The sequence below is a fragment of the Crinia signifera genome, chromosome 1 (genome assembly GCF_055691185.1).
Source record: "Crinia signifera chromosome 1, ASM5569118v1, whole genome shotgun sequence".
NCBI classification, from domain to species: domain Eukaryota; kingdom Metazoa; phylum Chordata; class Amphibia; order Anura; family Myobatrachidae; genus Crinia; species Crinia signifera.
In genome coordinates, this window is record NC_139217.1 from 295,353,604 (window position 1) to 295,369,599 (window position 15,996).

Genomic DNA, 15,996 nt, shown 5'->3' on the forward strand with positions numbered 1-15,996 from the left:
ATACTAGGATGTTATTTTCGTAATTAAGGCATAAGCAAAGCTCATGCAGGAAAGACCTTGGTTTCAATATGCCTGTTCCACATTTATCCAGGTGTTTACATTACGCTCGCTGCCTGTAAAAACAAAGCATTCTTTGTTCAATGAATACATAATACTGACACACATATGTTTAGCTACATCTGGGTTTCTCAAAAATTCATTCTTGATTTTACAACTCTCGCTCTGGACATATTTAGTTGCCATTATTGATAATCATGTCTGTATTCTGTTTTCTTTTCCTTTAAAATTAATATATTATCTACCGGTAATAGATTGACCTTAGCACTTATGCCAATTTTACAATGCTTTTTATTCAGTAAAGGATTATTTCTGCTATAACAGTGTGGCATATTATTTTTGGGGGTACTAATGGCTAACATAATAATAACCATAAAATGTAAACTTGCCATTTGTTAACTGCACATGCCCCAACAATGCCCCTCAGACCATTCTGCATGCCCCCCATCAATGCCCGTCAGTCCACTGTACATGCCCCATCAATTCCCCTGAGACCTACTCACATACCCCATTAGTGCCCTTCCAACCCACATACACCTCCAAAGAGTTAGATACCTGCACTAGGAAATTATCTCATATCGGCCTGTTCCCAGAAAGATGAGTCATTCGTTGTTCCTATGCACTCTTAACCCTCTCTGTGCCAAGTGATTTTGTCAGAAATAATCTTTTTTAAACAAACATTTTTATTTGAATTTATATAACAAATGTGAGCGACGCTGGCATTTTGAGCAGATATATTGCACATCTCTCACAGAGATGTTGGCACTCAAAAGGTTAATGCAGCATACTCAACAAATCACACTCACTCTCCATACATTCCACTCCCCTCCATACATTTATGCATATATCCCACTCACTCTCTCCATACATCTCACTCAGCAGCTAAACTCCAGCTTACTCGTTCTAACTGTGAACTCACCATTATGCGTATACCCTGCTAAACAGTATACATTATGTACAATAGCATAACACTATAGTACATGCATTCATTTTAATGTACATACTTTATACAAACTTTGCATGTGCTGTTTGCATGTAATCTTCCATTTAAATGCAAGATTTTACAACTCAACAGTAAACTTCACCTCACTGATTAACACAAGGCCACTTTAATTAATATCATTCTTTCCCAGTGTCACACCAGCATCTGCTGCTCAGACTTGCTCTTTCTTTGTTTCTTATCCAACTGAAAATGCCAAGACTAACACAACATATATGTGGTTAGGAGTTATTTTTATAGCTCAGAGATAGTGTTGCATACTTAAGATGTAGATCAGGTTACAACATAAAGTTTAAAGCCGCATTCTCTAGTCAGACTTGGCATTGCCAAATATTCTAGTGACAGTAAGCAATTGTCTTGAAAACCATATTACTGAAGTCAAAGAATTGTGATTTGGAGAAACAAATGTACATTCTCCACTGTTAAAGACAATGTATTACTGTATGTCAGAATTCATTGAAACTGCTATTGAATAAGTTACAGCATTCAGTGTTTTATTTTAACCCATAGTGTGACTTATGTTTTTATATTTTGTGTTTTTCTTACTATATTTTAAATTAGAATATGCTTTAGAATATGTGATTATTCAATGTGCTTTTATACAGGGCTGTAAAGAGGGTGGTGTGGTCAGTGCAGTCAAACGGGGCAGAGTGCCCAAGGGTAACACCCTCACTACCACTGCGTCTGACTAGCAGGGTGCCGTTTAGTGCTCCATAACCAGTTTCACTGCTGCAATGGCGGTCCAACCCACCCACCTCAATGGGCGCACTCTCATGACAGTATACGCTCATATAGGTAGGTGGTGGCTACACACAGCATGCTGCCAGGGCAGCAGAGAGCCTGGCCAGGCCCAGGTATTTTTCAGGGGGCATGGTCTAATTGCGGAAGGTACAGCCATGCAGAACAAAATACAGAAAATATAGCACTTTAAGCACCTCACGGGCCACACTGCTGCCCAGCACATAGCAACATGTGCTGGATTCAGAAGAGCTGTTGCAGCTGCCAGGAAACGGGGTCACATGGCCCCTCCATCAGACCTGGGCTAAGGTAATTAGTACCCGATCCTCCCCTCTTTTTGCGCCACTGCGTGCTGCTACTCAATTACAGGACATTTTTATGTACATAATTCATCCTCCTGGGCACATTCTAAATAAAATTGCATATAGCACTCCTTCAGGATTTAGAGGGTTTTGCAACTCATCTAGATTTTGCGAAATTGTGTTGACTATAACAGAGATTTTTTGTTTCTACCTAAAAATAAGCTTACTTAGGCACATTGATATTACATCCATCTTTTCTCTTTCTTTTTTCATTTTAACAAAAATTGATATGTTAAAACGTGTACTCTACACATATCCCATACATGACAGTGGAATGGCCCCAAACCACCATGAAATTAAGAAGTAAGAAGCCATATTAAACCTGGGTATAGAGTTCAGGGTTCTCCAGTACCATACATGCACAGCACCTCTGATCGTGGATGGTGTAGAGATGTAGACAAAGTAGTCTCTATCTAAAATTAAATTACAGTAGGTCCGCCGAAGTAGTTCGGGGTATTTGGAAACTGCTAATGCATGTGATTCACAGAAACCTCAATTGTAGTATTTCTGATGGATTAAAAAAAAAAGTAATATTTGTAAATATTACAATCAGAAATGTATACTAGACTCTTTTGATTATTATTATTATCATTAGTTTTTATGGCGGCATTGTGCTCTTCAGTGCTAACGAGCAGGTAAGAAATCATTTGATGGTTGCTCACCATCGAACGACTTCTCTGTTTGCAGCAGAAAAGGTTTTCTCTGAATTGGGGGTGGCCCTGCTGAGGTCATGAAATGCAGGCATTCCATGAGCATGCTGGAGAACGCCTGCATTTCACAGAGCCTGCCCAGCGTTTCCATGGGTGCGCCCACCATTTTTGTGGGCACGCCTAAGAAACGCCAGGTGTCCACCCCTGGCTGCCAATCGGTATGCAAGCGCCCAAAAAATTCTTACCCGCTGCTGGGGTATGCACATGCTTATTATCGCCTATAGACATGCCCAGTCACCCACGGGTCCGAATTCGCTGCTGAACAAGTAGGTCTTTAGTTTGTACGATGGTGAATTTGCAGGTTCCCAGTAGATATTTTCCTTATATAGTTGGCAGATTCCCGAGAAAATCCTTTTTTTGGCCTGATTTATACAAGACTTTTCCCTCCACTTTGTGTTGTTAAGCTCTTAGACAAAATACAATCCTCTATGGGAAACATTTGGTCTGTGAGAATGTGTCACATTCTTCTTGTAATGGTGTACAGCTCCACCAGGAGTTATCTGCCTTGCAATGTTTTTGTTTAGCTTTGTAGCTGTCGACATTTCTATTATAATGTCTGTGCATTCTGCTATTAGCTAATGCATCCCCAAAGCAATGTTATTGACGCGGTAAGATATTTAGACCAATATATTCAATAATGAGTTTTTGCAATGATATTGAGGAAATAAGTGTTCCCCAGACGGTCTATTTGTAATGTGATCATTATAATAATAGTTTTATTTTATTTTTTATTTTGCTACCGCTATATGTATAATATATGTTTCTTTGTATTTGCTGCGTTTACATAAGAAGTGTTGCAGTTTTTGTTGTTTGGAGGATATATTAGGGAATTGTATTTCAGCGCTTAACAGGTCCTTTTGGATAAAAGGGGGCAACGTATTGAGATTCAGAATCTTCTGGCTCTATTGTGTTGGAATATCTTGTAGTGCATAATAGCGAAAAAGGCACAATAGAGTGTATGCCTCCCACACTGTGAATAGAGGTAATCTAGCAAAATAGGACACTTCTTATAAATTTATTTATTTTGCCCTTCAGACAAAAACATCTTTTTTTTTTCCCCGCTGAAGAATACAGAGCTTTGCACTTATGTATATTTGAATAGTACAGTACATGGATCAGTACTTGTCTTTGTTGCTGGTTGAGTCGTATGATGCAACTTGTGTGTTGTTCGAAGAGAGTGGCAATTTTTTAATCTGCTCATCCTTTACTTCTTCTGTGGATTCAAGACATTTGTCCTCCGGGTTAACTGGAGCTACAGGAGTGGGAGAAAGTGTTTTTAATTTCAAGGGTCAAGAGCTGGAAGAAAAACTATAAATATTTCCTTCCTAAGCAGTCATCATGCTGTAGCAGGTCATTAATTTAAAGGAGGCTTTCCATTGATGGAGCTCATTCAGCTGTCCAAATGATGGGTGAGTTGGTACCGCTTTCCTGACTTCAACGCAAACACGCTATTTTGTTTGATTATTTACCTACGATTTGTTAATGGGAAGAACCCGGGCAGCATTTAATGAGAAAAACACAGAAATGCTGGATATTCCTGGTCTATTTTGTGTGTGCGTGCGTTTTACTGACACGTTCACAAACTCACATCCTCGACAGCGAACAGTTAAAGAAGCCGTCCCTGAGAGATTACAGAAATATAAGCCTTATCGCCAAATGAATTTATATTGTATGAGTCAAAGACTTTCTCTGTTTTGTGGTCTAGGTCCCTAGTTGCAGTTCTGTCTGTTAAGAGGCATCACAATGAATTATGCACAAGATTGCCTGAATACCTAATTCTGTCTGTATTTGGAAGCATCATACATTACAGCTTCAGCAGCGCTTGATGGTGCATTTCCACATGTTTTGTTTCCTCTCCAAGATAGTTTGCCTCTTTTACATTGCAAAATATGTAGATATTTTAAATAAAACACAGCAGCAAAATGTTTATGAGTTTTCCGCAGTTGTTGCTTGCCCAGAATTTTCTAACGGCCCAATATCAGAGTTGAAATGCACCTGTCACCAGAGGAAGTTAGGTGCACTCTTTATTTAATCATTGCTTGGTGCCTATATAATTAAACTAACAATAAAAATAGTGGCATCCACCCAGTATCAGACACATGAAAAATGCATATTACATCCTTCCTACTTTACACATTTGTTTTTAGATTGCTAAATGCAAACGCATTAAGGATTGTAATTCCCTACTGATTGCTATAGCTGAGAACTGTCTAAGGGACTGCAGAGTTTACAATCACACTGTGCTGTTGGGTTTTATGAGAACCAAGTCCATTCCTTCAATACCATGCCAGCAGGTCACTACTCTACTTTTAAAGGAAATTCCTCCAGATGCCGTGACAACCACCCCTCTTTAAAAACTGCAGGATAGAACTGCTGGGACTCCATGTTTTTACAATGTTAGTGCCAGGGCCATTCTAGGGATTCAGGGGAAAATGTATCATTGGTTGGTCCCTAAGATATATCCTATATCGCCCATCATCCTATCGATCACCCTTTATCATCACAAAGATACAGTACATCCTGTATCGCTATTATCATATCTATCACCCATTATAATCGCTAAGATACATCCTGTTTTACTCATTATCATAAGATGTGATAGTGCAGGAATAAATCAAAGATTTGGGGGGAGATTCTGTAAAGCAGAAATGCGGTAAAAACCCAGTTTTCGGGGTTTTTACCGCATTTCCATATGCTATATGGCACCTCCGCAGTGTCAGCGCTGCGGAGGGAATCGCCAGCAAAAGCTGGCGATTCCCTGCAGAAGCCTATGGGCTTCTTACCGCAGCGCTGTTTGAGGGCTCCGTCACGGATCCCTCCCAGCGCGCCCTGCGGCCGGCGCCGGGGTCTGCGCATGCGCAGATGGACTCCAGGGTCACAGACCCCGAAGTCCAGTGCCGGCACAACATCACAAGGGACAGCTCTTATCGCAAGAGCTGTCCCTTGCGTTAATAACGGCATATGTTACAGCATATGCCGTTATTAAGAATGCGGTAGCCGGCGATAATGGGCGCGGATGTTACAACATCCCGCCCTTGATCACCGGAGAGGTCTTGCAGTAACTGATCCCTCCAGTGATGTGTGCCCTCTCTATATGCATCTGCTGATAAGACAAATATGTGCTGACACATAAATGCTCCAGAATGAAGCACACAATGAACATAAACATAATACCATCGACAAACAGATGTATGTGTTTGCTACAAGCACCAAATAGTTCAGCTTTGGTAGTCACCAGAATTTATTTATTGTAAAATCTATACTTTTTCCAAGCATAACTGCTTGCTACATTTACCCCTCAGTTTGCTGTGTTGTGTACTATTGGCCCCATAAGCCATATTGGTTTTGCCTCCACTGCCTGGTACTCATGGAGCACTGTCTGGAGCTGATCACAAATGTAAGCACTGCAACCCTTATTTTCTGTACTACATACTGTAATTGGATTTACACTCATAATTTATAATAGTATAACAGATAGATTGTTCTAGTCTACAGACATTTAAGGAATATGAAGAAACCATTCCCGTGATTTGGGATTGAAAAATGCTCAATCTCAGAATTCCCATGATATCCGGGATTAAGCCTCCCTAGTAACTGAGCAGTATCTCCCCCCTCCCCTTCACCGGATGCCCCACAGTATTACTTACATGGTAGATGGGATGGAGCTGGCCAGTGGTGACAGGCAAATGGGAGGAGATTGTTTCAGCAGGCGGGTGGTATAATTTCTGACCACGTCACGCTGCACAGTGTCTGAGCACTTTCCTGGAAAAACAGTGTAACTTTGTACATTTTTATGCAGTTACAGCGGCATTCACACACTGAAAATAGACACGCTTCAAATCATTTTTATCAGCAGAAGCTGTCCCTAATTGCTACATTTTGAAACTAAGCACTATTTAATGGAAAAAGTCCCCCCAAAAAAGATGCCCTGGTGCACCGAAAAGCACCTTTTAGTGTAATAGGAGTTTAGATGTATGTGGACACATTTGTACATTTGTTACGTTGCACAGCATTTTAGTATACTGTAGTATTTTAGTATTCATAGACAAAGTTGAAGAAATTGGCACATTGTGAGCTGCCAAGATCTAATAATTCCTTGAAAATAGGATTTTTTTGCATCCTTATTCAATATGTAATGATTACCCTCATAAATGTAATCATCTCGTTCTGATTGGCCAGATAGATGCAGTGGTTTTACAGTAGATTGGTGGTGGTTTCCTCTAAGGGTTAAGAACAAAACACCAGCAGTTTGGACATTTGTAAACAAATTAACATCGACAGTTGTATAGCAAATTCAGTGGTTTAGTGCTTTAAACTGGCGGTAAAGTCCAGTGGCTTCAAACCACCAGCAAACCAGCTGCTAAGTTATATACTGTACCTATTTGACTGCAACAGTGGCATTGCAAGCAATGAGCCACTATTTTGAACCTGTGAGTTCAAATCAAGGGTCTTATTCTGGTTTCATCGCTCCCCCGTGCGTTCTCACAGGAGCGATGTTTTGCGTCTGCGCATGCGTACCAGCATTTATGTGCATGTGAAGACGCTGGGTGAGAGCGGGCACGGCGAACTGCTAGTTTGCCATTCCATTCACACCTAGCAGTGCGGGCAGGGGGCTTGGGGTGTCGGCGACGTGCTGCGCCCATGGAAACACACAGCGTTTTATGGGTGTTCCCATGCAAATGCTGGGCATTCCCATGCAAGTGGCACAGTGACACCCTCTTCCCATACAAGGAACATGCAAAGCTAAGACACCAGAGAATGTCTTAGTATTGCATGCACCTTCCAAATCATGTGAATGGACGTTTATGCAAAACATTCATTCGCAGCCATGCGGGGAACTCAGCGAGCGAGGGGGGAGGGGTGGCAGCCGTGTAGGCGGCGTTACGTCCACATGCAATGCTGCGGATTTTGCAGCGTTGCGTGTGGACCAGATTAAAGTCCCCAGTCTGTAGCCGATTGGAGTGGAATAACATTCCAGGCCTTTGAGATATTTGAATAATTTGCAAACTTCCAAATGTCCCTAATGCTGCTGTTTCTCCAGCTACATGCACTAGAAAAAAAAACACTATTACTGTATTTTCCACACTTTCTTTCATGGTTTTTCTCTAGCCAGTTCAACAACATGTTAAATATTGTATTTAATATTTAGTTGAAATGGGCACATTAAAAACAGTTAAATTTCACTTGAAAAATCAGTATTCTAATAAAATTTTTATTTCACCAGTTCCTAAAGTATGGTTCTAAATCCTTATACATATGTGGATAACGCCTTCGTTGTCACTGTGAAGCAGCACAAGAAAACAAAGCAACCTTTCCTCCCTCCGAGAGCACATTCTATATATCTCCATCTCAGTGATAGCATCAAAGTCATTATGAAGCAGTTGGCTCGGATACGCTTGCACAGACACAAATTGAGTCCGACAGGACTGATGTCTTATGGATGTTGCTGCTATTTGAAATACTGGCATAAAGATGGTTATGATGATAAGAGTGAGCTGGTGCCCTCAGCACATGGCCTACTATGATTTCCCTGGCTTTCATTCATTTCAGGAGCACAGTACATGGTATCAAAGGATAAACAGCAGACAAGATGAAGGCCGTGTGTGCTGTTAAAATTCAGCTTGTCTTCAATTAGCACAGGTGTCATCCATAGGAGCTGTATTTATCTGCTGGTTAAATACATGAATGGAAGTTTTGTAGCATAGTTTATTTATAATATGTTTTTGGTTTTGATTGAATTGATATACATTAATTTATCATATGATTTTACATCATATTGTTTTACAATTAGGAAAAACCTGCATGCAAGATATGCTATCTACCAACTACTTTTCAATGTTGTGCAATATACATCTGTTCTAATTGTAAAATAATTTTATCAGCAGTTGTATGCAAATGTATTCAACAATCTAATTCACCTTCACGTCAATTTATAACCCGGGTTATTGCCGGGACAACTCAGGTCCAAGTTTTGTGTGAAAGAGTCTACCCAGATTGTGTTACCGGGAAATGTGACCCTAGAAGCTATCGGGAAATGTGACCCTAGGCACTATCGGGAAATGTGACCCTAGAAGCTACCGGGGTTGAACTCATCACTGACACATGTCGACTGCTGTGTGAATGGTGTGTCCCAGGTTATCCATCCCAGATCACGCTAAAAGCATGCAGAAATCTGGATCACTGGCACTTGGAGATGATGTCATCTCCAACCGCTGTCAGGGGGAACCAACCTCGTTATGAATGTTAAATGGTGAGGCAACCAAGCAGCTCATAACTGCCATTTTTCAAACACACGACAGAAGCTGATTAACTGCAGCCCCATTTAACATGCACACCTGTTAATTCTGCACCCTAGTCATAAAAGGAACATATTCTTTAACTTGAGTAATCATTTTTAAATAGTAATTTTGTAATGCAATAAACTCAGCATCAGGTTTATACTGTTATCAAATGTCACAGGAAATATAATTTTATTTGCGCAACAAATAAATATTAAACTTTATAGTCCTTTGTGTTCCACTTAACAGTAATATGTTAAATATATTTTATAACTTTATCTCTGCCTTATAAATGCTTCACTTAGTGTTCAGAAAAATATGCTTACCTTGGGAACTGGTAGATGTATCATAAAGATAATGTACAAGGCCAGGTTGTTCCTTAATGTATGTATAAACATCAAAAAGGAAATTAACACACTGGACCAAAAAGACAATATTTTAGTAAATGGTCATCCATTTTCACTCCAAGATTGTGCCCCTAATTCCTGGTCCTACACCATTTATACCACTTTCAGACCGCACTCTGGACCCAGGTTACTGCCGTGTCCTTGTGTCTCCAACCTGGGTTTAAGTGCGGTGTGAAAGTGCCACTGTGAAAATTCCCATGTTGAGTAACACTGCATTTCAACCCTGGTCTTGACCAGGGATGAACCTCTGCAAACTATGAGTACCTATGGTATGAGAGGGTAGGGAAATCTGTAGACATGTATTGTACAAATTGTTAAATGTCAAGTCACTCCAGCCATTTTGGAAGTGCTTATCTTATTAAATGATACTGTTTAGTTTAGCTTCAGCTTGGGCAAATTACATGCAAATTTGGGTGATTGGCATTTCTTTATGTGCTGCATATTTGTGCACTGCATCTAAAACTGTGCTTTTCAGCTCAAAATCAACTCCAAGTTGCAGAATTTACCAAGCCAGATATAGAATAAGACTTGATTTCTTACGATACTTGTTTTTGCAGGGTGGTACACCAATAAAAATTAACACCCTCAACCAATTTTAGTTATCAGTATATCCATAAACTAAATGTCATGCTTGGGTCTTTAAATTTGGTGCACACCTGTAATCTTGGAGACACTCAGTGCAGCTTAAAAAAACTCAATGCACATGTCACAGGCATGCACAGCTAAAAAGAGGTTGTGACTTTGCAGGATAGGGAATGGCTTTGTGGGAAATGGAGTTGCTTCAAAGCCTGACCCCTGTTTTTGTCATTTTGTCCCAAATATGCTGGGCTGCTCCTGGAGACAGACTGTTTGCAATGCTGACTCCTACACTGTAATAGGAGCCTAGTGCTGCAACTAATTTTACAGTGTAGCACCGGCTCCTATCACTGTGAAGGAGCCAGCATTTTAGTGACGCCACTGCACATATGCACCTAGAACACACTTTGGGATAGATTTGTTCCACGCAAGTTGCCTAAACCAACTGTAGTACTGCTTGTATATAACTAAATGCACATATCTACTGTATGTACCGGCATGTACAAATAGCTATCAACATTATACAAAACACACAAATACCAACCCTATGTCTGGTGTAAGACAATTGAGCCATCTGAAATCAGACAGAACTCTATGTACTTACAATTCTGCAGATCCAACAATTCCACCTACACCTTAGCCACAACAAGGCAACATTGCATTGGCTTGTTTGTATTGAATGGAATTAGCTGCATCTTTATCTCCTTCCACGGAACAGTATAAAATCTTGTTGCAAATCCATATGATTCTGAACAATGAGTGTGTTCTTGTTGTGTCTTCAAGACAATGTGTGTCAGCAACTCAGTGCTACAGTATATATGGCCTATATGTAATTATTATTCCCCGATTTCCTTCAGTGAGAAACTATAAACAGCAGTATAAACAAATAATTATAGTTACATGTTTTTCGATGACTCTTAAAATCTAGAGCAGTCTTCTCTGTTGTCAGTTACCCACTTCACCCAATTTCGAAACCACTTCCTTTTGTGTGACAATCTGCTGTGTTTGGTGTTATTTTTTCTTTTATGAAACTGCGATGTGTCAGCGTCTGGGTAATATATGTCTAAAGAGCTGTTTCTAGACAAATGCTGTATAAATATGTTTGGAATTTTGGATGTGCTTAACGCATGTAATGCATTAGGCTGGCACATACCTTTCCTGAAATGACAGCTAATTATGAAGATAAATGATTTGGGTGATGATCTGACCAGGGGAAGAAGCCATCTGGGATTAGGTTTACTTTACTCTAATATGGGGAAACACATCACCATCTCTGCCAAGCTGCTTCTTGGCATTATGCATGTTGGCAAAAAAACACAAAGTGTGTAATGTACTTCATTGATTGTAATTTGGAAATATTGCAATGTGCTTTACTGTAGCTGATTTTCAGTGTTGCATGATGGCAGTGTAAGCATCATATTCTTATTGTGTGTGTTTTTGTTCTCTTCTGCAGGCTGTGAGAATACCACACTGAAACATTCGAGTGGGTAGACACCCGTTGGCTTTAAAAGCCATTGACATCAAGCCTTCCTAAGCATGCAGGTGCCAAGCTGTCAGATGATGAACTGTGCCAGGTCAATGCTGGTTCTTCTGTGTTTCCTACTCCATGCTCATGCTGAAAGTAAGTCTAGTTCTTTGTTCTGTTTCCAGTCTCAACGATGATGTGTCATAATGTTTTGTGTTGACAATAGTGGAATCAGGTTTGCATATAAAAACACTGGGATTCTCATTAACTGTAAGCTATCATCTGAAAACAGTCACTTCCGTCATTTTTTCAGTAATTCTGCTGTGCTATATGCTGAAATATGTTTTTTTTGTTTGCATTTCTCTTTCCACAATATAATATTTAGAAATCCCGACTGAGACATTGACAATTAAAATACCGCTCAACTGGGTTCTAGTCAGTTGACAGACAGTGTTTTAGTTGGACAACTTATTGCATGTTGACATGCAACAAGATGACATGGTCCAAAGATCAAACAGGTCAACTGTACCTTAAGGGCCGTACACATTAAAACGATCTCGCTGATATCATCAGCGGCGGGAACCCAGCGAGGGCGACCGGCAACGGCAAGTGAGTATGCATGCATACAAGTGGAAAACCATGGCCTGGGATTGCAGGCCATGCTGCTGCTGCAGAATGGCCATCGTTAACGATGACCTCCCTCGTCCGGACATGCTGGATGAGGGAGGGGGTCTTTAATGATGCGCAGGAGTGCGCATCGTTAACAATGCACAGTGTACCCACTGGCTGATATTGTTCAGAAAGCCTTTTCTGAACGATATTGTGTCCAATATCGTCCAGTGTGTTTGGGCCTTAAGGTAGACAGGTTTAAAAGATTGACAGGTTAAAAAAGTTGGCATGGCACTTATCTATTTAAATCAGTGGTCAGGGAACAGGGGTAAATTATCCCATATGGTGTAAAAATGAAATCCCCGGGGGTAATGGATAGTCGCACTTCCGAGACACAGCCGGGCATGCATATTATTATTTATTTATTAACAGTTTCTTATATAGCGCATACATATTCCGCAGCGCTTTACAGAGAATATTTGAACATTCACATCAGTCCCTGCCCCAGTAGAGCTTACACTCTTTATTCCATACCAAATACATGCATACACAGACGTTCTAGGGTTAATTTTGTTAGGAGCCAAATAACCTACCATTATATTTTTGGAATGTGGGAGGAAACCGGAGTACCCGGAGGAAACCCACGCAAACACGGGGAGAATATACAAACTCCGCACAGTTAGGGCCATGGTGGGAATGGAATGCATGACCTCAGCGCTGTGAGGCAGTAATGCTAACCATTACACCATCCATATGAATCTATGCGCTTCCCTGCATGATGGCCCGGGCCCCACCTCCAAGTCTGCCCACTTCATCAGTAGAGTTGACTAGTTGCTGCACCCTCTCGGCAGTGCCCAGTCTGTACTGCCGCTGGGAGCGTGCATCGCATCGCACAGGGCAAATGCACAGCGAATGGACACCTTAATAGTTACCCAGACGTCACATTATCAATGGCTATACCACACACATCATTGATGGTGATGATTACCATGTATGGCTGTGTGTGGTACAAATTGTATAACACACACAGCCATACATGGTAATCATCATCAATTGCTGCCTGGCTCAAATCAAGGGGGTAACGACAGCGTATCTAAATATATTTTGGGGTTCCTTGTAAATAATATTAAAGAAATGTGAACTTCTTTATGATCCAGCTATTGCTTAATTACCGGTAGTTGTTTTTTTTTCTTAACACATAATTAGTGACTTTAAAACTTCTATATTATTTGGACACAGCCTTGTCATTTTATCTAGTTGTACAACTGTAGAAAGCATTAACCATTTGCCTGGCAGGGTGGCATCAGATTCCACACCAGGCTGGGCTTTATTTGACATGGTCTTTGCTCATGAGCCAGATCTCTAATGCTCATGTGCAGTACGGGTTCTGCGTCATAGACCTACTATGGCTGCAGATATCAATAGATTCACATAGGGGTAGGAACCCTAGATTGCACACCCTGAACATAATGTGAGGTGCTACCTGCCAAGATTTGTAGTGCAGCAATCAGAAGGAGGAGCTTGCAGGTGCACACTCTAAATAGAAATGCCAAACCTATTAATAATATTGCTATATTGCATTTCAGAGGTTTTTAGCATAATGATGGCCATTATTATGGGCCTGCCCAGGTGACCTCTATCAGGCAGGTCCCTAACACTACTATGGGACAAGACCAGGGCACAGGACCCATCAAACCAGCCCAGCAGAACCACCACACGGCTTCACATTGGTGTGAAATTGATGGTAAAGGGATATAGGCAAAATGTATATGTGATAAGTCTTACATAAGTAAGAGGTAATAATAAAATGTGGAGGTGCTACATGTATCCAAAAGAAACTAAAGAGGTGATGAAAGGTGTTCGATATGATGCATTGAAACAGATCATATCATACAACAATCATCACCTCTTTAGTTTCTTTTGGATACATGTAGCACCGATCACATTTTATTATTACCTCTTACTTATGTAAGACATCAGACTTATCACATATCATTTCCCCCATATCCCTTTACTATCATTTTACTTTCACTCCTCCTTCTGCTTGCATCAATAGATTCACAGTCTGGAGCCAATTGGGGTTGGCAAAAGGCTCTGTTTCACAGAACAGGTATGTGATCTTTTTTAGGGTAGTACTGAGGCCAGAATCTCCTTTGGAAGATGGTCGGAATTGCAGTAGCCATGGGGCACGCAGCCGACCAATGGTGTCCAGGTGATTTGATTCTGCATTGCAGGACGCAGAACTAGATACCAATTATAAGCACAAACCATCTACTTGTATCAGACACCTCCTGCTGCATTATCATATTAGTGCAGCAGCGATGCCACCTGCAACCACATCTGAATTAGGCCCCAAATTCCTATTCCATTTTTTACCTTAACAGTAACATTCTACACATTCAGTACAAACAAAAAATGTGTACATTGCTTGTGATCAATGGCCCTTATTCTGGTTCACTCGCAAAGGCAAATTCCTTCTCAAATGGACAAAACCATGTGCACTACAGTGTGTGTGTGTGTGTGTGGGGGGGCGGGGGGGCAGATGTCACTTGTGCAGAGAGATTTAGATTTGGGTTGGGCTTTACTACAAAGTGAGATCTACAGTATATTGCAGTGTGAAAATAAAGCAGTCAGTATTTTCCTTGCACAGAAACAAAATAACTCACCAAATTCTAAATCACTCTGCACATGTTACATCTGCCCCCCTGCAGTGCACATGATTTTGTCCATTTGAGAAGGAATTTGCCTTTGCGAGTGAACCAGAATAAGGGCCAATGTGTATTATAAAAGGGCATCATCTTGCCAGTCAATACTGATTTCCGCTGTCTACAAGGCAGCACCACATTGGTCATTGCAAGTTTGGGGGTTCTTGGGTAGGATAGTATACTAAAACCAGTGGTAACAGAAGGCCACATGGGTGGGGAACATTTCTAGCCTTTTTCCTTTTGCAAGGCCTGGCAGAGTGTGTGCATGCATGCGTACTAATTTATTTATTATGTGTAATACATGTTCACTATGAAATAAATTGATTGTTACATGTTCAAGTAATTTGTTTTACTTAAGATGGATTTGTCATAGCCTATGTTAGCAGGAATCCAAATCTACCATGTTGTTCTTATGACAGAAAACCGGTAATAAGACAAAGGTCACCAGACACAGCGATGACATCTTTTATAGTAAACTCAAAGCGGCAAAATATTGATAATTTTCTGCTATTCTGTGTCTGTCTTCCAAGTGTGTTTTCCATTTCATTTTATTGGGCTACTTAACAGCAATTTTGTTTTTTTTTATTTTGTTAATAATTGATTTAGAATTGTTGCAACTGTCGGCTAAAACTGTGTTTGAAACACAAATATGTTTTATAGATCTATTTAACCACCAGTTACACAGACATTTGTGACTGAATTGAAGCTTTAAATTGAACACTGGGAGTTTTGTTTCCAATTCCCAAATCCTCCCTACAGTAAATAATTTACCATTCCGAACAAACTTCGGCTGGTGACATAGAATCTTGGAAATTAGTGTTTTATTTATAAACAGCAGAACATGAGGGTTAGGCTACTGGTATCTACAGTATATGACAGAACAAAATAATAGTATTGTCAGCTCCAGTGTCTGTGGTTGCCTGAATGGAGCAACAACTTGCCATTGAAGGGCCGCCGGCATGCCCAACTCTTGAACGACCCCCCTGTGTGAGGCTTCATTTTCTTCTAAATCCAGGAAGTGGCGCTGCTGTGGGGGATATATATATATATATATATATATATATATATATGATAAAATAAAAGACTTAC

At 40.5% G+C, this 15,996-nt stretch overlaps 1 protein-coding gene across 34 annotated transcripts in view; it reads left to right on the forward strand.

Annotated features, from left to right (window-relative positions):
* PTPRD (protein tyrosine phosphatase receptor type D) overlaps positions 1-15,996 on the forward strand; it is a 1,589,668-nt gene that overhangs the window by 1,339,534 nt on the left and 234,138 nt on the right. For all 34 annotated transcript variants that reach the window (XM_083185941.1, XM_083185944.1, XM_083185945.1 and 31 more), the window contains one exon: positions 11,582-11,749. In XM_083185941.1, the coding sequence (XP_083042067.1) occupies positions 11,665-11,749 (85 nt within the window). In that variant the 5' untranslated portion in view covers positions 11,582-11,664. The remainder of the gene's footprint in view (positions 1-11,581; positions 11,750-15,996) is intronic.